Source organism: Anabas testudineus, chromosome 16 (genome assembly GCF_900324465.2).
Source record: "Anabas testudineus chromosome 16, fAnaTes1.2, whole genome shotgun sequence".
Taxonomy (NCBI): domain Eukaryota; kingdom Metazoa; phylum Chordata; class Actinopteri; order Anabantiformes; family Anabantidae; genus Anabas; species Anabas testudineus.
This window is the reverse complement of record NC_046625.1, coordinates 1,183,512-1,206,692: the sequence shown is the minus strand read 5'-3', so window position 1 is coordinate 1,206,692 and position 23,181 is coordinate 1,183,512. Positions and strand designations below refer to the sequence as shown.

The 23,181-nt window shown below is 40.5% G+C and overlaps 3 protein-coding genes across 9 annotated transcripts in view; 2 read left to right on the top strand and 1 right to left on the bottom strand.

The window, feature by feature from the left end:
- LOC113170272 (DENN domain-containing protein 4B) overlaps nt 1–3,055 on the top strand; it is a 37,883-nt gene extending 34,828 nt beyond the window's left edge. For all 4 annotated transcript variants that reach the window (XM_026372298.1, XM_026372300.1, XM_026372299.1 and 1 more), the window contains one exon: nt 56–3,055. In XM_026372298.1, coding sequence (XP_026228083.1) covers nt 56–201 — 146 coding nt within the window. In that variant the 3' untranslated portion in view covers nt 202–3,055. The remainder of the gene's footprint in view (nt 1–55) is intronic.
- A 53-nt stretch (nt 3,056–3,108) lies between these two features.
- si:ch73-215d9.1 (dyslexia-associated protein KIAA0319) lies at nt 3,109–15,616 on the top strand. 3 transcript variants are annotated; one of them, XM_026372304.1, is made up of 17 exons: nt 3,109–3,198; nt 4,268–4,531; nt 5,394–5,450; nt 9,211–9,875; nt 10,008–10,113; nt 10,433–10,594; nt 10,831–10,965; nt 11,787–11,934; nt 12,144–12,292; nt 12,827–12,978; nt 13,089–13,227; nt 13,413–13,572; nt 13,697–13,833; nt 14,057–14,179; nt 14,514–14,604; nt 14,697–14,788; nt 14,926–15,616. In XM_026372304.1, the coding sequence occupies exons 3-17, from the start codon at nt 5,405–5,407 to the stop codon at nt 15,081–15,083; spliced, it is 2,463 nt and encodes an 820-aa protein (XP_026228089.1). In that variant the 5' UTR covers nt 3,109–3,198; nt 4,268–4,531; nt 5,394–5,404; the 3' UTR covers nt 15,084–15,616. The 3 variants fall into 3 exon arrangements, with proteins under 3 accessions (XP_026228089.1, XP_026228087.1, XP_026228088.1); XM_026372302.1 differs by having other exon boundaries at nt 9,193–9,875; XM_026372303.1 differs by lacking the exon at nt 3,109–3,198 and having other exon boundaries at nt 4,153–4,531; nt 9,193–9,875.
- Nucleotides 15,617–15,794: 178 nt separating this feature from the next.
- On the bottom strand, nt 15,795–22,690 carry aldh5a1 (aldehyde dehydrogenase 5 family, member A1 (succinate-semialdehyde dehydrogenase)). Of its 2 annotated transcripts, XM_026372308.1 has the most exons (11): nt 22,580–22,690; nt 22,266–22,508; nt 20,447–20,530; nt 19,926–20,096; nt 19,475–19,591; nt 19,082–19,225; nt 18,759–18,902; nt 18,337–18,495; nt 18,096–18,259; nt 17,820–17,878; nt 15,795–17,328 (listed from the first exon to the last, which is right to left on the bottom strand). In XM_026372308.1, the coding sequence occupies exons 2-11, from the start codon at nt 22,482–22,484 to the stop codon at nt 17,117–17,119; spliced, it is 1,473 nt and encodes a 490-aa protein (XP_026228093.1). In that variant the 5' UTR covers nt 22,485–22,508; nt 22,580–22,690; the 3' UTR covers nt 15,795–17,116. The 2 variants fall into 2 exon arrangements, with proteins under 2 accessions (XP_026228093.1, XP_026228092.1); XM_026372307.1 differs by having other exon boundaries at nt 22,266–22,655.
- Between the last annotated feature and the right edge of the window lie 491 nt (nt 22,691–23,181).

Genomic DNA, 23,181 nt, shown 5'->3' with positions numbered 1-23,181 from the left:
GAAACACTCAAATTACAAATACTTGATAATAATCCAGTTCTCTCTCCTCCTGCAGCTGCGTTTGATAAGAAGTACAAGGCAGCGTACACTCGGCTCAGCGGGACTCTGGGCCGCGACGAGCTCCGTAAGAAGCGAGCTCAGCCTCCCAGCCCCAAAGCTGTCGACTGCAGGCGCAGCTTCCTCCCACCTCTCGAATGCTGATCCTCCAGGAACAAAACATCTTGAGGACTCCTGCAGCGCTGATCCTGTTTGAGGAGAAACCCGGGATCCCTGCTGCCTTCACCTGCTCGTATTCTTCACCTCTCTGCTGCCTCCCAGTGGATGTTGGAGCGCTGCGCTCTGTCCTCTCCTCTGTTCCTCTGTTAGCCTCGTCAGTGTGAATCCAGTTGCTCTTTGTCTCATCTGAAGACGGTTGTTCTGGCAGCAGCAGACAGAGCCAAGCTCAGAAATGGACTTTTCTCCACAAGGGTGGAACGTGCTGAGCCTAGATCTATGCATCAGTGTGTGAAGGCGAGTAAATGGTTAGAAGCTTGGGTTGTCCACAGAGAGCCGCTCCATTGTTTGTTTGATAATGAAAATGACGCCTCCGAGTCCCTGCGAGAGGTTTGGATGTGTGGGAAAGCTGCGTAAGATGTCAGTCCTGAGTTACAGGATGCCAGATTCAGCTTCAGCAGTGTGGTCAACAAGAACATGAAGGTTTTAAAAAAGGTCAAATCAGAACTAAAAACAAGAAGCAAGAAGCGTTAGTGTTGAAGAAGACGTCGGACTCCTGGAGTCACTGAAACGAATACATCACACTTCCTGGAACTTTTCACCTCCTCTGTTTGATGGGATTTTTCTAGAAGGTCGACAGGGATCCTACATGTGCCGCTGCTGGAACACGAATCATCTACCAACCAGTGGTTTTAGTTTTAAAAAGTCAGCATGATGATGGGTTTGTTGGAAAGACTGCTGGACTGTCTTAGTTCAGAGACCACCACAGTTTACATGTGATGGACACTGCAGCTTAAAAAGATGCTTAAAGCAAAGACAACCAAACTAGAGGCTCATCGATCTGATCCAGATCCAGAACATGCAGGCAGTGGGACTATAGGTTTACCTTTTCCAGAAGGAGCAGCGGTTTGGTCTGAGGGGTACAGCTTGTTGTAAGGTGACTGATCTCCTCCTAAAGTGGCCACAAAAGAACGTGCTGACGGAGCAGGTGTGCTGCAGACTGATGAGTCGTTTTTGCGACCAGCTTGATAACTGGGATCAACGCAGCCTGGTATTAATGAAGTCAGCACCACTTTAAAACATAGATCTGGATGTTCTTCAGGACCTGGTGGACTCAGAACGCCATAAAGCAGCACTTTTCTGGCAAACTTTGTTTTCCCACCTTCACAGAGTGGTCGTATTGTCGGAGAAGCGTTGAGGGCTCAGGTTTTTATTACAACTGGCTGAGACGACTTATTTACAGCTGGAAGAACAGGAGACGTTCAACAAGCTGCTGAAAAAATCTCTGTGACAAAATATAAAAAGCTGGAGACGTTAGAAATTCTCCCCAACGGGACAGAAGATGTCAACGCATTAGTGAATTAACTGCTGACCTCTGGTAATGTAAACTGTAGTAATTTGTAGAAAGTTATTAATGACTTGATTAAACCCAGAGAGTTGATGTGATAATTGGGATTCTTATTCCATCATCTTACGGCCAGATCGCTTTTATTTAGAAATTTCTTTTAATTTCAAGCATCAACAAACTGGTTGAAGTTGGGTTTTAGGTGTTTGAGGCCAAAGAGTCACTTGACTAACTCCCTGTCTCATGATAACATCAGCAGCAACAGTCGAGCTCAGCGTTTGTGTGTTTGCCTGAACCGGAGACATCAGTGCTTTATGTGAGGGTTAGTTTGCTCCAGGGCACTTCAGCAGAAGAGGCTGCAGTAATCTCAGCCATCAAATTTATTTTTTAGTTTTCTTCTAAATTCACTTTTCATGTGAAGTTCAGTGAACTGATACAGACTCACACTGTTCACTTAAACAGCTTGGACGTTGGAAAAGAAGCAAATGGAGGAAATGATTTTATCTTTTTAGATCTGACAACAAAAAACAGCACCAGCATTTCAGTTTTGTGTCTCTGACCTCTTGAGAATGAAGCTTCAACTTCAAATTACTCTCATATGTTAGAGGACAGTTGTCAATCAAGACAAAGTGTAAAAGTTTTCAGTTTCCATTTCAAAATAAAATGTAGCTGTCACCACTTTTAAACACTAGTGTGAAAATAACGTGATAATTATTGTTATAAGAATTTGGAGCCAATTTTAGCCTGATTGTGCACGTTTCACCTCGAAAACCGTTGGTTAACATTACAACAAACGGGCTGATGATGTTTTCAGCAGATTTGTTTGTTATGGAAACAAAAAAATTGTTTCCCGAAATTTTTTTTTGAGTTCTGTCGCAGCAGTGCTCAAAGTGCACGACGCACCTGGAACACATGCAGTAAAAGCTTCAGCCACTAAAGGCTCAGTAGAAACAGGACTTTCTGGGACAATAGATCAGTCTTTAAAGGCAGATTCCACAATTCTTGTTTGTTCAGTGTCAGTAAAGTACTCAGCAGCTGTCACTCAGCTGTGTGTCACATGGTACCAAACAATCACATCAGCCAGTAAATGACAAGGTCGAAGGTTCAGACCCTGCTGCAGTTCCTGAATCAATAAAAGATTATTTATAAGTACTTTTATATTATTTCATGTGGAAGAAATATTAACAGTGAAAAAGTGGAATGCAGTTTTAAATGAGAGCGTTGATTGAGGGGCGAGGGATGTTTCACTGCAGCAGAACTGAAGAGATAAAATTAAATAATAAAAAGAGAGAATGACCACACTGTTAATGTGAATGCACCGGACTGCAGTTCAGTTTAAGGGAATGTGTTGTTTCATGGTTTGACTGATTCCAGTCAGTGGAGACAGTATTTAAAATAGATAGCCGTGTTTGCTGTTGTAATTTATAAATGGCTGTGATTTCAGTTGTAAGTGTTTGTTTTTTTTAAGAAAACGGAAATAAAGGACAGAGAAGAGTCCGAGTGTCTGATCTTTGTGCTCGATATTCGTTAGAATCATGACAAACGGAGTCGGCTCAGCATCCTCATCCTCATCCTCCTCATCCTCATCCTCCTCATCCTCATCCTCATCCTCATCATAGTCACTGCATCGTCAAGTTAACGTGAGTTGCTGCAATCTGAACAGGAAACGTAGCGAGCGCGCCTTCAAATTAAAAGCAAACGCCGGCTGTGTAATGTTAAATGAGCTAAACTTATATCAAACATTGTTCCTAAAGTTCCGTTTAAATTTAAATTGTATTTTTTGTGGTTAGTTTTTATTGTTGTTTTAAATGTGCTAAATCTATTTCACTGATGATTAATTTCAGATTTTCACTTTTGTGTATGGCTCTTTTTCTACAATCACATTTAAACTGATTTGACACTTACACAGTAAATAACTTTTACTATAAACGGGTCTAAAAAGCAAAATGGATCCTTAGATGGATCTTCAGATGGATCTTCAGATGAATCTTTAGATGGATCTTTAGATGGATCTTTAGATGGATCTTCAGACGGATCTTCAGATGGATCTTTAGATGGATCTTTAGATGGATCTTTAGATAGATCCTTAGATAGATCTTCAGATGGATCTTCAGATGAATCTTTAGATGGATCTTTAGATGGATCTTTAGATGGATCCTTAGATAGATCTTCAGATGGATCTTCAGATGGATCTTCAGATGGATCTTCAGATGGATCTTTAGATGGATCTTCAGATGGATCTTCAGATGGATCTTTAGATGGATCTTCAGATGGATCTTCAGATGGATCTTTAGATGAATCTTTAGATGGATCTTCAGATGGATCTTCAGATGGATCTTCAGATGGATCTTTAGATGGATCTTCAGATGGATCTTCAGATGGATCTTCAGATGGATCTTCAGATGGATCTTCAGATGGATCTTCAGATGGATCTTCAGATGGATCTTCAGATGGATCTTTAGATGTCATTACTGAGCATCTTACAGGCTGGTCTGGGAAATGAGTGCACACTTTCCAACATCAGCAATAAAGAATAGTTCATAACTGATTTAAACAAAAGCAAACTAACTTTAAGATTCTCAATAAACTGGACAGATGTTTTTAAAATGTAGCCACAAGTAGGGAACGAATTTAAATTAATGTTATTATTTCACTTAATCATTCACAAACCCTAATGGTACGTCTATCCTTTATTTTGAAACTCTCCAGCGGATATGGTGCGTTTAATTTCCGTAGACTCGACAATCTTCGTCATTTCTCGGCCCAGATACAAGAATTCAGCATCAGCGTGAAACGGATCAAAAACCCAGTAAGAACCAGTAAGAACCAGTAAGATCCAGTTAGATCCAGTGTGTGACCAGTGAGAACCAGTAAGATCCAGTGAGATCCAGTATGTGACCAGTGAGAACCAGTATGTGACCAGTGAGAACCAGTGAGACCTACTGGGTGCATGTCTGAGGAGCAGTGGGACAGGTGAGTTACTAACGTTCACACAGAACATTATTTATTATTATGACTTCATGCGTCGTATTTGTTGATGCTTTGTTGTTTTTTGCTCTTAAAATTAAAACATATTAGTTGAGATGATGCCTCACTCTTCATTGCTAGCCTGCGTTCCTCACGCCGAACTCCGTTTAGAAAAACTTTAGTTTTACGTTTACGTCTAACAAATAAAAAAATTGAAATATAGTTAATTTTAAAGAAATGACCCAGAAGTATGTTGTAGTTTTCGAAGCGGTACTCTGTCATCTGTCGCAGTCTTTCTGCTGGACACGATTTAACAAAGGTTTCATGTTCAGAACCAGCTCACACTGCTGATGTTTGTCGGGCCGGAGATTAGGAGCAGAGTCCGCATAGTTGCTTTAAAAGCTCATCATTTGAATCATTTTAACACATTTGTGTGCGCTTAATCTCTGCCGAACTCAAAAGTGACAGAATAGAATACCAACAGAGGTTAGATAAATATTCTAGCTTGTAAGAATGTGTGCACACAATCCTGGAAATCTTTAACTGTTGCATTTCTTAACAGAGTTTGGTTTAATTGTTTTCCGAATAACAGCGAATTGTGCGGTATTTGACCAGAGATCCACGACCTGTCATCACGTTCATTTGTCGTATATTCGGTTTCTAGTTCTTTTTAAATCTATTATAATGTTTTTAATATTAGGTACGTTTATTTTCCGGCCCCGTGCAGCAGGTTACCTGCGGCCGGGCGGGGTTCTCTGTGGCGCTGTCCGGTGCTGAAACAGTTTGTCGGTGTCGGTGTCGGTTGTTCTGTCCACACCAGACTCCTCGGTGATTTCCACGTATTTAACACCAACGTGTTTTGTTTCAGGCTCAGAGACCATGTGGGAGAAAACGATCGTGCTGCTGCTGCTTCACACTGTTGAAGGTACAGACGGGTCGTGTGTTAATGAGAATTCAATGAATTAGTATTTAAAGGTGGAACTCTGCATCTGCTTCCTGCTGTGTTTTATTAATGTTCATCTCTATGTGTATCTATAGTTTTATACTACTCCTCAGTATCTATATATTTATACTCAGTATCTATATTTTTATACTCAGTATCTATATTTTTATACTACTCCTCATTATCTATATATTTATACTACTCCTCATTATCTGTATGTTTATACTCAGTATCTATAGTTTTATACTCCTCAGTATCTATATATTTATACTACTCCTCATTATCTGTATGTTTATACTCAGTATCTATATGTTTATACTCAGTATCTATATGTTTATACTCAGTATCTATATATTTATACTCAGTATCTATATGTTTATACTCAGTATCTATATTTTTATACTCAGTATCTATAGTTTTATACTACTCCTCAGTATCTATAGTTTTATACTACTCCTCATTATCTATATGTTTATACTCAGTATCTATATGTTTATACTCAGTATCTATATTTTTATACTCAGTATCTATATGTTTATACTCAGTATCTATATTTTTATACTACTCCTCATTATCTATATATTTATACTACTCCTCATTATCTGTATGTTTATACTCAGTATCTATATGTTTATACTCAGTATCTATATATTTATACTACTCCTCATTATCTATATATTTATACTACTCCTCATTATCTGTATGTTTATACTCAGTATCTATATGTTTATACTCAGTATCTATATATTTATACTACTCCTCATTATCTATATATTTATACTACTCCTCATTATCTGTATGTTTATACTCAGTATCTATATATTTATACTACTCCTCAGTATCTATAGTTTTATACTACTCCTCATTATCTGTATGTTTATACTCAGTATCTATATGTTTATACTCAGTATCTATATATTTATACTCAGTATCTATATGTTTATACTCAGTATCTATATTTTTATACTCAGTATCTATATTTTTATACTCAGTATCTATATTTTTATACTACTCCTCATTATCTATATATTTATACTCAGTATCTATATTTTTATACTACTCCTCATTATCTATATGTTTATACTCAGTATCTATATTTTTATACTACTCCTCATTATCTATATATTTATACTCAGTATCTATATTTTTATACTCAGTATCTATATTTTTATACTACTCCTCATTATCTGTATGTTTATACTCAGTATCTATATTTTTATACTCAGTATCTATATTTTTATACTCAGTATCTATATTTTTATACTCAGTATCTATATTTTTATACTCAGTATCTATATTTTTATACTCAGTATCTATATTTTTATACTCAGTATCTATATTTTTATACTCAGTATCTATATTTTTATACTACTCCTCAGTATCTATATATTTATACTACTCCTCATTATCTATATGTTTATACTCAGTATCTATATTTTTATACTACTCCTCATTATCTATATATTTATACTCAGTATCTATATGTTTTATACTCAGTATCTATATTTTTATACTCAGTATCTATATTTTTATACTCAGTATCTATATTTTTATACTAAGTATCTATAGTTTTATACTCCTCCTCAGTATCTATATCTTTATACTCAGATCTATACTTTTATACTCAGTATCTATATTTTTATACTACTCCTCATTTATCTATATATTTATACTCAGTATCTCTATATTTATACTCAGTATCTATATTTTCTATACTACTCCTCATTAGCTAATATTATTTATACTCAGTATCTATATTTTTATACTCAGTATCTATATTTTTATTACGACTCCTCATATATATATATTATATTCCAGTATCTATATTTTTTATACTACTCCTCATTAATCTAATAGTTCACTCAGTATCTATATTTTTTATACTACTCCTCATTATCTATATTTTTATACTCAGTATCTATATTTTTATACTACTCCTCATTATCTATATATTTATACTCAGTATCTATATTTTTATACTCAGTATCTATATTTTTATACTACTCCTCATTATCTATATATTTATACTCAGTATCTATATTTTTATACTCAGTATCTATATTTTTATACTCAGTATCTATATTTTTATACTCAGTATCTATATTTTTATACTCAGTATCTATATTTTTATACTCAGTATCTATATGTTTATACTCAGTATCTATATTTTTATACTCAGTATCTATATTTTTATACTCAGTATCTATATGTTTATACTCAGTATCTATATATTTATACTCAGTATCTATATATTTATTCTCAGTATCTATATTTTTATACTCAGTATCTATATTTTTATACTCAGTATCTATATTTTTATACTCAGTATCTATATTTTTATACTCAGTATCTATATTTTTATACTCAGTATCTATATTTTTATACTCAGTATCTATATTTTTATACTCAGTATCTATATGTTTATACTCCTCATTATCTGTATTTTTATACTCAGTATCTATATATTTATACTCAGTATCTATATTTTTATACTCAGTATCTATATGTTTATACTCAGTATCTATATTTTTATACTCAGTATTATATTTTTATACCAGTATCTATATTTTATAACTCAGTATCTATAATTTATACTCCAGTATTCTATATTTTTATACTCAGTATCTATATGTTTATACTCAGATCAATCTGTTTATACTCAGTCTCTATATGTTTTATACTCAGTATTCTATGTTTATATCAGTAATCTCTATTTTTATATCTCAGTATCTATCTTTTTTATACTCAGTATCTATATTTTTATACTCAGTATCTATCTTTTTTATACTCAGTATCTATCTGTTTATACTCAGTCTCTATATGTTATACTCAGTATCTATATGTTTATACTCCTCATATCTGTATTTTTATATCCTTATCTATATTTTTATACTCAGCTATCTATATTTTATACTTCCTCCATTATCTGTATTTTTCTATCAGTATCTTATATTTATTCTCAGTATCTATATTTTATACTCAGTATCTATATTTTTATACTCAGTATCTATATTTTTATACTCAGTATCATATTTTTGTTAACTCAGTAGCTATATGTTTATTCGTATCTAGATATTTAGACTCAGTATCTAGGATTTTTCTCAGTTTCTATATTTTATACTCAGTATCTATATTTATACTCAGTATCTATATGTTTATACTCAGGATCTATATTTTTATACGCAGTACTATATATTTTATACTCAGTATCGATATTTTTTATACTCGTATCGATAGTTTAACACTCAGTATCTATTTTTATACTCAGTATCTATATTTTTATTCTCAGTATCTATATGTTTTAGGCTCAGTATCTATATATTTTTATACTCAGTATCTATATTTTTATACTCAGTATCTATATTTTTATACTCAGTATCTATATTTTTATACTCCTCAGTATCTATATTTTTATACTCAGTATCTATATTTTTATACTCCTCAGTATCTATATTTTTATACTACTCCTCAGTATCTATATTTTTATACTACTCCTCAGTATCTATATTTTTATTCTCAGTATCTATATTTTTATACTCAGTATCTATATTTTTATACTCCTCAGTATCTATATTTTTATACTACTCCTCAGTATCTATATTTTTATACTCAGTATCTATATTTTTATACTACTCCTCAGTATCTATATTTTTTTTATACTATATTATAACTATACTATACTTTATCTCGTTAGTCTTGTTGACTTTACACTAACTGTCAGCAGCTCTGTTTCGTGTTGCAGCTGCAGTGGCGTCTCAGTGCTGGCAGGGGGCGACCTTCTCAGAGGCCGTGGTGTCTCCGGCAGTGGACAGCAGCGGGATCCTGCGGGTTCCCGGCGTGGCGTCACTGCCGCAGTGCGTGGCGGCGTGCTGCGATCTGCCGGGTTACGACCTGGCCTGGCTGTTCGAGGGCCGCTGCTACGTCCTGAGCTGCCAGCAGAGGGAGAACTGCCGGCCTCGAGAGAGACCCGGGGCCGACTCCTTCCTCGCCTTCCTGCGGAGGGCGTCACCGCAGACACTGGTGCTGCAGTCTCTGGTGAGAGGAGCTCCCTACAGCAGCCGCTGGAGGCCCCTGTCCCCTCCCTCAGAGGCCCCCGGAGACCTGGAGGCCCTGAAGGATCTTGCCCTGTTTGATGAACCCATACAGGACCTCTCCGGTCCTGGGATGCTGGATGTGGAGTATTCACAGGGAAGCCAGGAGGAGAGGGGAGCCGCTGGTTCAGAGACAGAGACGATGACCGAACAGCTGCCTTTAAAGGGAGGAGACGGGTTCAACCAATCAGAGGCACAGGATGGTCCAGAAAGGGGGCCGACAAAGAGCGGCACGGTCCAGATTGGCCCCTTCTCTGTGGGGAACATCAGTCAGGGAGACGAGGACAGAACCAGGAGACCTACTGATCCTGCTGCTGTGAGTGGAGTTCATCAGGTCGATGAGTAAAAGCAGAGAGAGACTCTGACACGGAGCTGCTAGAAAGTCCAGTTAGAAAAAGTGAAGATGAAAAGAGTGGGTGGAGACAATAACACGATGTTCTCTTTACAGATCACAGCACAGAGCAGCACAGATCCTCCATCATTGTCAGCAGCTGACTCCACCCAACAACAACACACCTCTGCTACACCCCCCAGCAGCACGACGGTGAATCCAGGTACACCTGACAGCACGATGACAAGTTTAACAACCATCACTGACGGGCTTTAAGTTAAAGGCACAGACAGATTTTATAAACGACAGATAGGAAATATGGGCTAATGTGGACTAATGTGGGCTACTATGGACTAATGTGGACTAATGTGGGCTACTATGGACTAATGCGGGCTAATGTGGACTAATGTGGGCTAATGTGAGAATATATAAAAACCCAACAGATCAGCACCAGGAGACAGTGGAGAGAATTTTTATTCATGCCTAATTTTATGTATTTATCTTTTATTTCCTCTTTGACTTTGATCGTCGTTCACCTGCAGATGGAGCTGTGGTGTTTTCACTGGGGAGTCATGTAGAGAAGACGTCTTCTTCTGAACCCGCTCCCGGTACTGAACCAGCTCCTGGTACTGAACCTGCTCCTGGTACTGAACCTGGTACAGAACCCGCTCCTGGTACCTCTCCTGGTACAGAACCAATTCCTGGTACTGAACCCACACCTCCTGTCTCCTACACCGTGATTAAAACGCTGACTGAGCCTTCGTATTAACTTTTTCTGTCACAACGTGTTTTTAGGAAACAACAACAAACTGTGTCGGACTAATTAACAGGATAAAAACTGAATTCTCTGAACTTCAGTGACGTTAGATGAAGAACCAACATCGTAAAGACCAGTACCACCAGTTTATCTCGTGACATTAACCTGTTCACTGTCTCGTAGACGCGGTGGAGTCTGCACCTGAAGCTCCACCCACCACCACCCAACCACCAGCCTGGACTGTGACCTCTGACCCCACCAGCATCTGGGCTCCAAGCACCAACCAACCAACGATGAACACGCCCCCTGCTCCCACAGGTAAATTAAAGCACGACAGCAGCCACACTGCAGTGGTGGAGGAAGTACTTTCTACACGTACTTTATAGTACTTCAGGAAAAGTAGCAATACTTTTACTGTCCTGTATTTAAAATGTTCTAAAAAGTAAAAGTACCTAAATTTAAAAATAAAATAAAATAAATTCAAATGAGTAATACATGTACAGGATATTACTGAATTACAGTTCTTGATAAATGAATGTTTAAATTAATGTCTTTGACGTTTCAGATTAAAAACGTCAAATTTAACCCACAGTACACTCAGTAAGTTAATAACACCAGGTTTAAATAAGTCTAGAGGGATTTTTGTACTGTATTTTTTAATAGTAATCCAATTCTGAAAGTAACTATAGTTATCAAATGTAATTTAGTATTATTCCAGTACAGTACAAATACTTCACAAGTGTTGTTAAGCATAGTCTCTGCAATCAGTTACAATCAACTACATCAAAGTAAACACATAATAATTTAAATTAATTATTGTGAAATTTAATTTGTCTTGAAAAATCTTGAAGAAGAAAAATCTGAATAGTTAATTATTGAACATAATTAACTATTGTTGTAACTTTATAAAATCATATTTTCAATTGTATTAAAGAAAAATAATGTTTATTTTAATTCTGGTTTCTTTTCAAAGTAAAAACTTTTTGTTGTAAATTACAACCTGTCTAAAAACAGGTTGTAATTTAATAGAATTTGAATCCATCTTCAATCATTCTTTTGTAATTTAAGAGGTGACTGTTAATTTCTGCCAAACTAAATGAGAAGACGTGTAGTAAAAACACAGCTTTGTCCTCTTCTAGTCACACAGGGTGGAGGGTCAAACCGTGGTCCGCTGGCCATTGCGGGTCCTGACCGGACGTTGTTTCTCCCAGTGAGCGGCTTGTTGCTCGATGGCAGCGGCAGCACCGACGACCGTGGTCTCACCAGCTATCACTGGGACGCCCTCAGGTGGGAAACAGACGAGTGTTTGGCCACTGCTGCGTCAGATAATGACGATAAATGACTTTTCTCAGTACTTTTCATGTACTTCTACTCGTACTGCAGTTGTTTTAGTTACTACAGACGCTGACGCCTGTGATGAACGTGCATCCATCAAAATATACTCAGTGATATTTTAGCTGTGACCACTTCTGCTTTCTTCTTTCCCCCGTCTCCAGTGGACCTCCGGGATTACAGCTGGATGGAGTAGACCAGGCCGTAGCTACAGCAACAGGTCTGCGGGTGGGGCGCTACACCTTCAGACTGACGGTTTCTGACCAGGAGGGGGCAGCGGACAGCGCCTTACTCACTGTCCGGGTGCAGGAGGGTGAGACACAACATCACACCTTTGTTTTGGTGCTACTTTCTTCTTATTCTGCGTCACAGTCAACACTGTTAGTTAGTTTACAAGTTAAGATTATTGCATTTCAACCAATGAGCAGCTTATTTAATTCTGGTCAGTTCATCTGGAGCCGCGCCTTCGATCTCCTCTCTGTTAGTCTGATGCTCAGTGGACAGCTCACAGTCACATGTATTATCTAAGAGGGAAAAGAGAAAACATGGCAGCTGTACTTAAACTTATCTTCTGGTGTTTCATAGGAATGAATGGTTGTCATGTTTTCCTCTATATTCCAGTTTCACTCTGGGTAATAGTGACAGTATTACAAACCATCAGCTAATTAAATGAATCCATTTAGTCATTAGTTGTAAAATAACATAATAATAATAATAAAGTCTGCATAATGAGAAGCGTACTTGTACCTTCAGTACATAAAGTACTGATTACACTTGATCTAAAAGGTTTGTGCTGATTCACCAGTCAGTTAATGTAAATATATTTTTCCTCTTCCTCGTCATGCAGCCAGAAGTCTTCCTCCGGTTGCTCACGCCAGCGGCAGCCACGCGCTCACTCTACCCAACAACTCTCTGGTTCTCAGAGGCTCCATCACTGACGGAGACCAGACTGAGGTCCACTACCGTTGGGTCAGAGACAGCCAGAGTCCTGCTGCCGGGGTCAGTATGTACGAGGTGTACGTAGAACTCTAGTAAAGTGAAAATCAGTGACAGAAAATGTGTTTATATTTCGTTCATATTAAGCGAACGGAACCTTCACCTGTCTGCAGGATGTGCTGTATGGCTCGGAGACTCGGGCCTCCCTGTACCTGGCCAATCTGGTGGAGGGCACCTACCTGTTCCAGCTAAGAGTGACAGACGCCCAGGGGCGCTCCAGCACCTCCACAGCCACCGTGGAGGTCCGACCAGGTATAAAAGAATAAAAGTCACAATATTCAAAGATTTTTTTAATGTAGATGCAGAATGTAAACGATCGACTGTGTGCGAGTTTATACCAGTAAACACTGGTTGAATTGAATTAAGGATTATTTCATTAAGCCGCCAGCTCCCATGTTTCTGACACAGTGAAGTTTGTCCCTGCTGTGTCTCCGTAGAGCCCGGCGGGGGGGAGGAGGTGGAGCTGGAGATGCTGGTGTCGGTGTCTCAGGTCAGCGTGGCTCAGAGGGACACGGTGGTCCGACAGCTCGCCGCCCTGCTGCACGTCCTCGATGGAGACATTCAGGTCCGAGCGCTGCAGGGACACTCGCACCTCAGGTACCGACTGGTTTACTGACTGGTTTCTGGTTAACCCACTGGTTTCCTGAATGACTGTTTACTGGTTATCTGACCGGGTGGCTGTTTACTGACAGAAAATCTTGTTTTCTCTGGACCTGTGCAGCACAGTGTTGCGGTTCTCGGTGCGGGGCCCCTCTGGGCCTCTTTCTGGCTCCAGATTAGTCGGTCTGCTGAGGAACCAGCTGCTCCAAGAGAAGAACGACTACCTGCTGTTCCGAGTCCTGAGAGTCGACACCGTCCGTGAGTCAATTCCAGTTTTGTAAATTCTTTGATTCAGACGTCGTTAGTTTAGTTCGGACAGAACTTTATTTAAAGTTAGTTAATTATTCATTCGGATTTATTCTGCTCATTCGTTTCTTCATTCAAAATCATTTTGAACTACGTACAGAGACGTCAGCTGTTTGTTTATTAACTGTTTGATTTTAGGTTCCTCCATTTAATGACTTTTTGTTTTTTTAACTAGTGTGTCTGCTTCGCTGTTCGGGTCATGGTCAGTGTGATCCAATCACCAAGCAGTGTTCCTGTGACCCTTTCTGGACGGAGAACCTGATTCGACGTTACCTTGGCGACGGAGAAAGCAACTGTGGTAAACAATACTTGAACTGATCGTGTTCCAGGGTTTTCTTTGTTAGAAACACGGTACTGGTGTAAAACTAAATACTGGGACCGATAAATCAGAACAGTTACAGTAGATGAAACCTGATGAAGTTCATGTGATTAGAGGATGTAAATAAGAATTAGAAGATTGGAGTACATTGAAGTTAAATTGGTGCTAATCACAGTTGAATAAACAGCCTTCAGGATGTATTGTGTTTTGACTGAAGAGATTTAAATCCTTCCTACACGACTACGGTCGCTCTTCACGTCTCCTAAAAAAGACGTGCAGATGATTTGTGGCCTCACTCTCTTCTCTCCATCAGAGTGGAGGGTGCTGTCCGTCATCCTGAGCAGCTTCGTGCTCATGGTCTTCATCCTGTCTGTCAGCTGGACCTTCGTCTGCTGCTGCAGGAGGTGAACCCCCCCCCCCCCCACCTTAAGATTCTGGATTAGACATTTTTCCACTAGTTATTTGACTTGTCTGTGTGAACACACTGTGTGTTTAGGAGGAGACAGACCAAGGTGAGGAAGAAGACCAAATACACCATCCTGGACAACATGGACGAACAGGAGCGGGTGGAGCTCAGACCCAAATTCAGTGAGTTGCTTCACTTGAACCTAATTTGTACCAGTATACAGTTAGTGGTCAGTTAAGACCAAGCTAAACTAAAGCCGGTTCATACGACAGTCTTACTCTGCAATACGACACAGCCTCCAAAATTTGTGTTTGTGCAGGTATCAAACACCGCAGCACCGATCACAACTCGAGCCTGATGATGTCTGAGTCGGAGCTGGACAGCGACCAGGACACGATCTTCAGCAGAGACCGACCCGGCCGCAGCAAGAACAGGATCGGGGCTCAGGCCGCGCACAACGGACACGCCTTCGGGTGACGGGAGTACTGATCTCGTCATGTCACAGACTGGACACTGCCGCGAGGCTTGAACCCCACGTGACAGTAAGAGACTTCGTTACCCAGGAGTCCTGTGCTGGGAGGTCAGGGAGATGAACCTGTGTCCATTTTTAGGGTCAGACTCCTTCAGAGGCTGCACAGGTGGGAACATCCAAAGTTTGAAATGCTGCAATGAAGTGTTTTAATGATGCCCTTCACGACCTGCGTTGATGTGTTAAGATTTCAAGAACAGACATCTGACAATTTGGGAGATCGACTTCTCCGAAGCCAGATGAGACTACGTTAAAGGTCCAGAGCAGCATCAGTCTAGTTTAGCACAGACTGGAACCAAACAAAACAAAACTCCAGGACTGTCTGATCTTGAGATTCTGGGTATAACTGACGACCAATGACCTTATAACTATTTAATGATACGTGAGCAGAGTGGAGCTAGAGGCCGATCCAACTTAGCTGTAATTAGACCGATGACGAGTCAGAAACAAAAAGACAATTGAATATATTTAAGATGTCTTAGTCTAATGGAGGCTGAACTGATGAAAGATGACTTTTTTCTGTGCATCACTTTGTGTAGGTTTAGTCCTGTGTAGTGCAGTAAATGGACTGAACAAACATTTTAATATCAGTTTACTCTGGAAAAGACAACTGGCCAAATAACTCTTTACTTACTGTAACAAAAGAAAACCACAGTATGTAATATTACATTTTCACTTTTAATTGTCCATTAATCAGAAATACAAAAATCTTTTTGTACATCAACTTTGTCGACAACATCACACACACACATTACAGTTAAGATCAATTCCACTTTGTGTTAGAAACAATCTGCTGTACAAATTCCAACAGAATGGACGGTTCTGATCTCTGGACAGGCTCAGAATAATGATGGAAGTCATCGGGTAGCTTGATTTGAGCACTGAGCACAAATCTGAATCTCCAAGATTTAAAATAGAATCTGACAAGATTCGTTTTGTCAGTTACAACATCTTCACATGAGAACATCAGGATCTGTGTCATAAATGTGCATCAGATCATCTCCTGATGAGAATTTGTACAAGATCTTAAATATTTGTTCTTCTATAGCATCTTGATTAGCAACAAGATTAATACTGATAATTAAATGATTTTCAGCCACATACCTTAAACCCTGAACTGCTTTTCTCCCTTGAGGTTTGATCTTCTTTATTAGATCAATGACATCAACAGACATGACGGTTAAATTTGCTTTAAAACTAAATCTCATCAAATCAAGCTGCCTGACGTACGGAGCTCAATCATTTATACACGTTTGCTGTTAGGTTACTCAAACTAAATTGCTCAGAGACACTTCTGTTGCTCAACACTACAAGAAATGAAATGGCACTTCAAAATTCAGTTGGCACTGATGTCATTACTGTTTCCAGAAAACAGCTGACTATGCTTTTCTTTTGAATTAAACCTGCCCACCAGTAAACCAACATCCTGCTGTGCTACAATATTTAATGACATCTTATCATTTACTCCCTTATTGCCACATAGAAATGCATCATTATGCATTATTATTTTTTCTATGACAGTTTTTCCAGAATATTAGGTGCATGCCAACATTTTTTTATTAAATGATCCATTTCACTTGGCCACATGTTCAATTCAGTTTCTTTTAAATACTTTTTACAATTAGAGACCTACTACAGGAGGTTACAATATCCAGAGGCAAGAAAAAGTAAGTGAACTCTATGATCTAACCTGTGATCTGATCTTTGTTGATCCTCTTAGTGTTGAACTTTTTTAAAACCATGTTCAGCGTCAGTGGTTTTTAACAGATCTAGCCAATCAGAAACAAGTATTCTTTGAAAAACTTCCTGCATGTAATTAAAAAATATTCTGAACAATCTTTGTTAAAACATTTCAGTACCTGAACTAAACACTAACATATGTAACTGATGCTATTCAACAATCTGACAACATTAAAGCAATCGGTACCTTCACTGGTGGTGCAGTGTGGTACCGGTGGATCTGGTGCCGCTCCCCCCTGGTTCAGGGTTTGAGGCCTCCTAAGCACATGTACTTAACTTCCAGATACTCGTCGATCCCGTACTTGGAGCCTTCGCGGCCCAAACCGGACTGCTTGACCCCCCCGAAGGCGGCCTCTGGGCAGGATAGCAGACCCTCGTTGACCCCAACCATCCCCACCTCCAACGCCTCCGCCACCCGCCAGATCTGACTCACGTCCTGAGAGTAGAAGTAACCTGAGAACAGAAACAGCACATGAGGGTTTAAAGTGGTGGAGATTTCACTCATGTTTCACTTTGGCTCCGAGTTATTATCACTTTTTCTAAAGGGATTGAGAAAATAAGCTGAGCCCAGTTCTGATTGGACAAAAGGCGTTTGACTTGTTTTTGACGTCTTCAGCAGCTGATGAACCAGTGAAATGCTGCTTAGTTCCTGTATGTTAACAAATAATATTCAGAGTAATACAGTTGTCACATTTGTTCTGGTTACTTTTAATACTTTGAGTACATTTTCCTGAGTATACTTTAGTTTAAATTAAAATATCTTTACAGTGTAGTATTAGTACTTGTATTAGTACTGCCTAAATTATGTGGCTCGGGCCGGGTCGGGTCGGGACAGAAAAATGTGTCCCTGTACCAACTGTGCCACGGTTTCTACTTTCACATCTGCTCTAATATTTCCAGGAGGTTTTTGTCTGCAGACGCTCAGAGGGATGTTAAGTACTCACCTGCCAGTCCGACAGTAGCTGCATTAGCAATAGCCAGAGCCTCCTCCTCTGTGTTGAACCTGAAAATCAGAAACACAAACAGTGGCTGCTCAGCAGACGTCTCCAGGAGCTGAGGCACCAACTTCTCCATGTTTTCTTGCAGATGCGTGGCAGCACGTCCATAATGTTTTCTACCACTATAAACTCTACATGGACAGCGTATGTTCGAAGACTGAAAGTTGCTCCTCAGCTGTTTGAGAGGACCTCTCCCGTTCAGATGAGAGCTTTTTTACAGACCTGATGACGGGCACCAGTGGCCCGAACGTTTCCTCCTGTGTACACAACATGTCTGTGGTAACGTCGGCCAGCAGAGTCGGCTCCATGAAGGATCCGTCCAGACGCTTCCCGCCCCTCAACACCTTCGCTCCCCGGGACACTGCATCCGATATGTGGTGGACCACCTGAGACAGAAACACCCTCAGCTCTGCCGCTTTCAGTCTTTTTGTAGCCACAGCTCTGTGATTATTAAGACGTTCACCTTCTCTGCAGCTCTGATGTTGATAAGCGGCCCCTGGGTGGTGTCGGGCTCCGAGCCGTGACCCATACGGAGCTCGGCGTCCATGGCTCGGCCCAACTTCTCCACGAAGCGATCGTGGATCCCGCTCTGAACCAGAAACCGGTTTGAACACACACATGTCTGCAGGAAGGAGGAGAGGACAAGAACAGTTGAGCTGGTGATTTAGTGTGACTGCTTTTTACTTTACTGGTGAAGCTGTGATTTATTAACTGGCTCATGACAGTTGTCTACTGTAAGTTTTTGTAAGGTCTTAAACCTTAAAGTGCCTACAGGTGACTTCTCTTGTGATTTCAGGATATATGAATAAAATGTAAGTGAGCACACAGCAGGACTCAGGTGTTCCCCACAGGAGTGGGTCTAAGTGATCTTCAGGCTCACGTTACCTGTCCAGAGTTCCTGAACTTGGAGGCCATGGCTCCGGCCACGGCCTTATCTACGTCAGCGCTGTCGAACACAATGAAGGGCGCGTGACCACCCAGCTCCATGGACGCCTTCTTCACAGTATCAGCAGCTAGTTTCAGCAACACCTGAGAGGAGACACATATCAGATCGGATCAGCTGGAAACCAACAGTCATGGTACTGCACAGTAGTTTGTTCTGTATTTTATTTGAACGACTGCTGAGAGTCACATTTTAAATTACTCAGACAAACACAGACGTAAACATGGAACAGACGGAGGAGATCATCAGAGAAACCAGCTCTTACTTTTCCTGTAGCGGTGGAGCCAGTGAAGGAGATTTTGGCGACAGAGGGATCTGTGCAGAGAACCTCCCCGACTGCTGGAGCCTTCTCTCTGGAGCAGGGAACCACATTCAACACCCCCGCCGGGATCCCCGCCTGCTGCGCCAACTGCATACAGAGAAAGTCAACTTTACTTTTCATTAAAGCTGAAAATCTAATTAAAATTAGCTGAAAACTTTGATAAAATCGAGTCACTTACAGAAAGTTTACTGTATTAAACCTTTGACAAATCTGAGTTAATATTACAAATAGAAATGATACTGATGAAGTGAGTGAAATAATAATAATTGTAAATAATAGTAGTAAAACATCTTTACATCTTTATACGTATCACTTACTCAAAGACACTAAACTAACCTCTGCCAGCGCGAGCGCCGACAGCGGCGTGTCCTCTGCTGGTTTAATCACCACTGTGCAGCCGACGGCCAGAGCAGCTCCGACCTTCCTGGTGATCATGGCGCTGGGAAAATTCCACTGTGAAACATTAAAATAGTTGTTTTCTTGTTCATCAGGTTTTTCGTGAAGCTGCTGTTGGACTGATGTCGGGGGATTTAAAGTAATAAAAAAAAGACATTTATCCAGTCCAATAATGGTTTTCAGAGAACTGTGGCGCTGTGTGGATCCACTGGATGAATCAGCTAAATCAGGAGTCTCTTCTGTTACAGTGAGCACAGCCACAGTTCACTGGTTTTAGTCGGTCTTATTAGTTTTCTGTTAAGTCTGAAACAGCACTGCCTTTGCTAAAGCTCCCTGAGAAAGTGTCGAGGAGCTGGAGACAGAGCGGTCAGAGCTTTGGTTAACTGCTCACCGGTGTGATGATGGAGGCGACCCCCACCGGCTGTTTCAGGAGGAGGATCTTTCGGTCGTTCACAGATGCTGGGACGACGTCGCCGTAAACTCGCCGAGCCTCCTCTGAAAACCACTCAATGAAGGAGGCCGAGTACGCAATCTCTCCGAGAGACTCCCGCATGGGCTTTCCCTGGAACACAGAGGCAGAGCTGTTTCCTGCAGAAACTCAGGTCAAAGCTGCCTAATTTCACTCAATTTAATAACTTTTAACATTCATCAAAACTGATGAATCCATTTATTTTAAAAAGCATTTTATATATAGTTCAGATTTCTGTGTGGGGAATCTTTCTAAACTTTTGGCTTTTAGACTCTTGGCTGCACAAAACAAGACTTTTAAATGTCATGTTTTCACTCAGACTTTACAGAAATAAGGCTGAGATCTAAAGGTGAATCTCACACATGAAGACAAAGTTGAGGCGCCCACACAGGTGGCCAGTGAAAGGTTAGTGTGAACTGTCCCTTTAAAGGCGTGGTACTCACACACTCAAATGTGATCAGTTTAGCGAGTTCGTCTTTGTGCAGCGTCAGCAGCTCGAACCACTTCTTCAACAGGACGCTCCTCTCCTGCAGAAGAACAACAGGACGTTCAGTGAATCAGAAAAACACATGAAAAAACGCTGTTGTCTGTTTTAATCATCTGTTGTTTCAAAGTGTTCTCATGAAATTAAAGCGTCTGATTCCAGCCTGTGAACGTGTTTTCAGTCTAAACCTGGACATGAATGAACTCGAATGATCCCACTGCAGAAGATAATGTGTCGGTGTGAAAACGATTTTGTTAAACACACATCTTCAAATTGACCAAATAGACTCATGATACCATTTGTTTGTCATATTGATTAAACAGCTAATTTGTACTAAAACTCTACTGTACTTATCAAACATGAAGCAAGAATACTACAGAATACTGTGATACTGGAAGGTTCAGCTGCACGTATCAATCAGTGTCGTTCAGTTTTTATTATTAATCTGTCCTAAGAGTAAAAAGCCAAATAAATCAAATGTACCTAGTTTACAATGCTTCATGAGAACGTCTCGTTTTTCCTGATTAATTATCAAAATAACTGAATATTAAAGGCGGTGCCATCATACAACATCCAACTTTAACATTTCTCTGTAGTTCATGTGTTAACGTGTATAAACTGTAATTTCATTTGTTTCTATTCAGTTCTGTGAATGAATGGTTTTATATTTTAGTGGTTCAGGTATTAAAGCATGAAACTCTGAAGCAAAGGAAGGCGACTCAAATTAAAAGTGAACATCTACTGAACGCTGAGGAAGCTTCTTGTTCTTCTACGTTGTAGGAGAACGGTTCACGAACCTTTTTCCTGCAGACTGAATAACTGGTGACAGACAAAAGAGCAAATGTACTGCAGAAAGACAATCTTGTTATCTTTATATTCACCCATACCTTCCAAACTATTTTTAAATGATATATAAATTACATTGGTGATGTACTCTGCCCATCCAAAATAAAAGTCACACGAATATTTCAAGTTTTAGTAGTTTCATCATCTCCTCAGATGTTTTCTTTGATTCATTCCAATAATTTGACTCTTCTGAAACAGATTAACATCTTTTCCACGACCACAGGATGAGTCTTCAGACACGAGAAGCTGCTCACTGCATCAGTTAGAGTTCAATAACTTGTTACCAGCTGAAACACGATCATCCATCCGGTAACTATTAAATGAGGCTCTTACTCATCTCTTTTTGGACAGACTGTAATTCAATCCAACACACAGTGAACCTGTCACTAACACAGACCATGGAAACTGCTCCTCTCCTCTTCGGCTGATTTCTGATTTCTGTTTTCTACTTTTTTGAGCGGATGTTCAACATTATTGTGAAGTTTTTGAATGAAGTTACTGAATCACAGCAGCAGGTTAATGATTTCTAAACGTTGAAATACAACACGAGTTTACTGGTTGGTGATGTGTAAACCGGATTATTTATGAATATAAAATATCCTGTGTTATGTTGGTTTCCTGATTTCCTGAGCTGCTGTGTAACAGATCCTCATTAAATTCACAGTTTTTTGAGTGGAGTACGGTTCAGTAAACATGTACACGCAACCTGTACCTAGGAAAGCGAAAGTAAAAGTTGTCGTCTGATCTAAACTGCGTGTTTTATTGTGAGTTTGGTTTCAGCTGAAACCAGGTCTACCTCCAGTAAATTAAGAAAATATCCATCCTTTCATTGTTTTTCGTGTTTTCTAGCCGAACGTGTAACGATTATATTAATTTGACATATTTTCGAATGGAGTTTGGTGGAGGTGTCAAACGTGCAGGTTCAGACCTACCTTAGCTGTGCACAGCTTCCAGGACTGAAACGCTTTGTACGCGGCGTCCACAGCCTGCTTAGCCTCAGCCGGGCCACAGTCCGACACCCGGGCTATCTCCTGTCCCGTGGCCGGGTCCAGGACGGGGAACACCGAGGCAGCGGACACCCAGCGGCCGTCCACGAAGGCCTGCGTCCGGAGCAGAGGAGCGGAAACATCCAGGCTGTAGTGTCTGTGCATGGCGGCGGGCAGGTCGGAGAGAACCTTACGGAAGAAGCAGCGAGTCCTCAGCACACAGACCGCGGACATAGCGGCTCGGAATGTGTTCAACTCACGTTGTTTGTGTCCGCGGAACCAGCAGCTGATCGTCCTGCAGCTTCCGGTAGGATGCGTACGCGTTGACCACGTGACCACGTGCAGTCTGCGGCTGCACCGGGACCCGGAAGCACCTGAGCAGAACCTGCAGGTGCTTCCGGGTCCAGGTCCAGGTCCAGGTCCAGGTGCTGGTCCAGGTCCAGGTCCAGGTCCAGGTCCAGGTGCTGGTCCAGGTCCAGGTGCTGGTCCAGGTCCAGGTCCAGGTCCAGGTCCAGGTCCAGGTCCAGGTCCAGGTCCAGGTCCAGGTCCAGGTGCTGGTCCAGGTCCAGGTCCAGGTGCTGGTCCAGGTCCAGGTCCAGGTGCAGGTCCAGGTCCAGGTCCAGGTCCAGGTCCAGGTGCTGGTCCAGGTCCAGGTCCAGGTGCTGGTCCAGGTCCAGGTCCAGGTCGCCCGGACCTTTCTACATGATACCTAATCAGGGCTGAAACCAACACGCTACCGTTCGTTCTAAAATCCCAAAGGTGTTTTCTAACATCTGGCGGAGAAATGAAAAGTTCTTGTGCCAGATTAAGACTCATTTCCTACTAAATCAACTTCATTCAATTGAAAATGATTTGGTCAATA

Bases quoted from the DNA above. Each gene is read 5' to 3' on its own strand.
- si:ch73-215d9.1 (XM_026372302.1), top strand. From the start codon at position 5,405: ATGTGGGAGAAAACGATCGTGCTGCTGCTGCTTCACACTGTTGAAG. The intron at 5,451-9,192 runs GTACAGACGGGT...AACTGTCAGCAG, and splicing joins GCTGCTTCACACTGTTGAAG to CTCTGTTTCGTGTTGCAGCT. The intron at 12,979-13,088 runs GTCAGTATGTAC...ACCTGTCTGCAG, and splicing joins GCCAGAGTCCTGCTGCCGGG to GATGTGCTGTATGGCTCGGA.
- aldh5a1 (XM_026372307.1), bottom strand. From the start codon at position 22,553: ATGTCCGCGGTCTGTGTGCTGAGGACTCGCTGCTTCTTCCGTAAGGTT. The intron at 20,531-22,265 runs GTAGGTCTGAAC...GTTCTTCTGCAG, and splicing joins GGAAGCTGTGCACAGCTAAG to GAGAGGAGCGTCCTGTTGAA. The intron at 19,592-19,925 runs GTGAGCAGTTAA...AATGTTTCACAG, and splicing joins TCGCCTCCATCATCACACCG to TGGAATTTTCCCAGCGCCAT.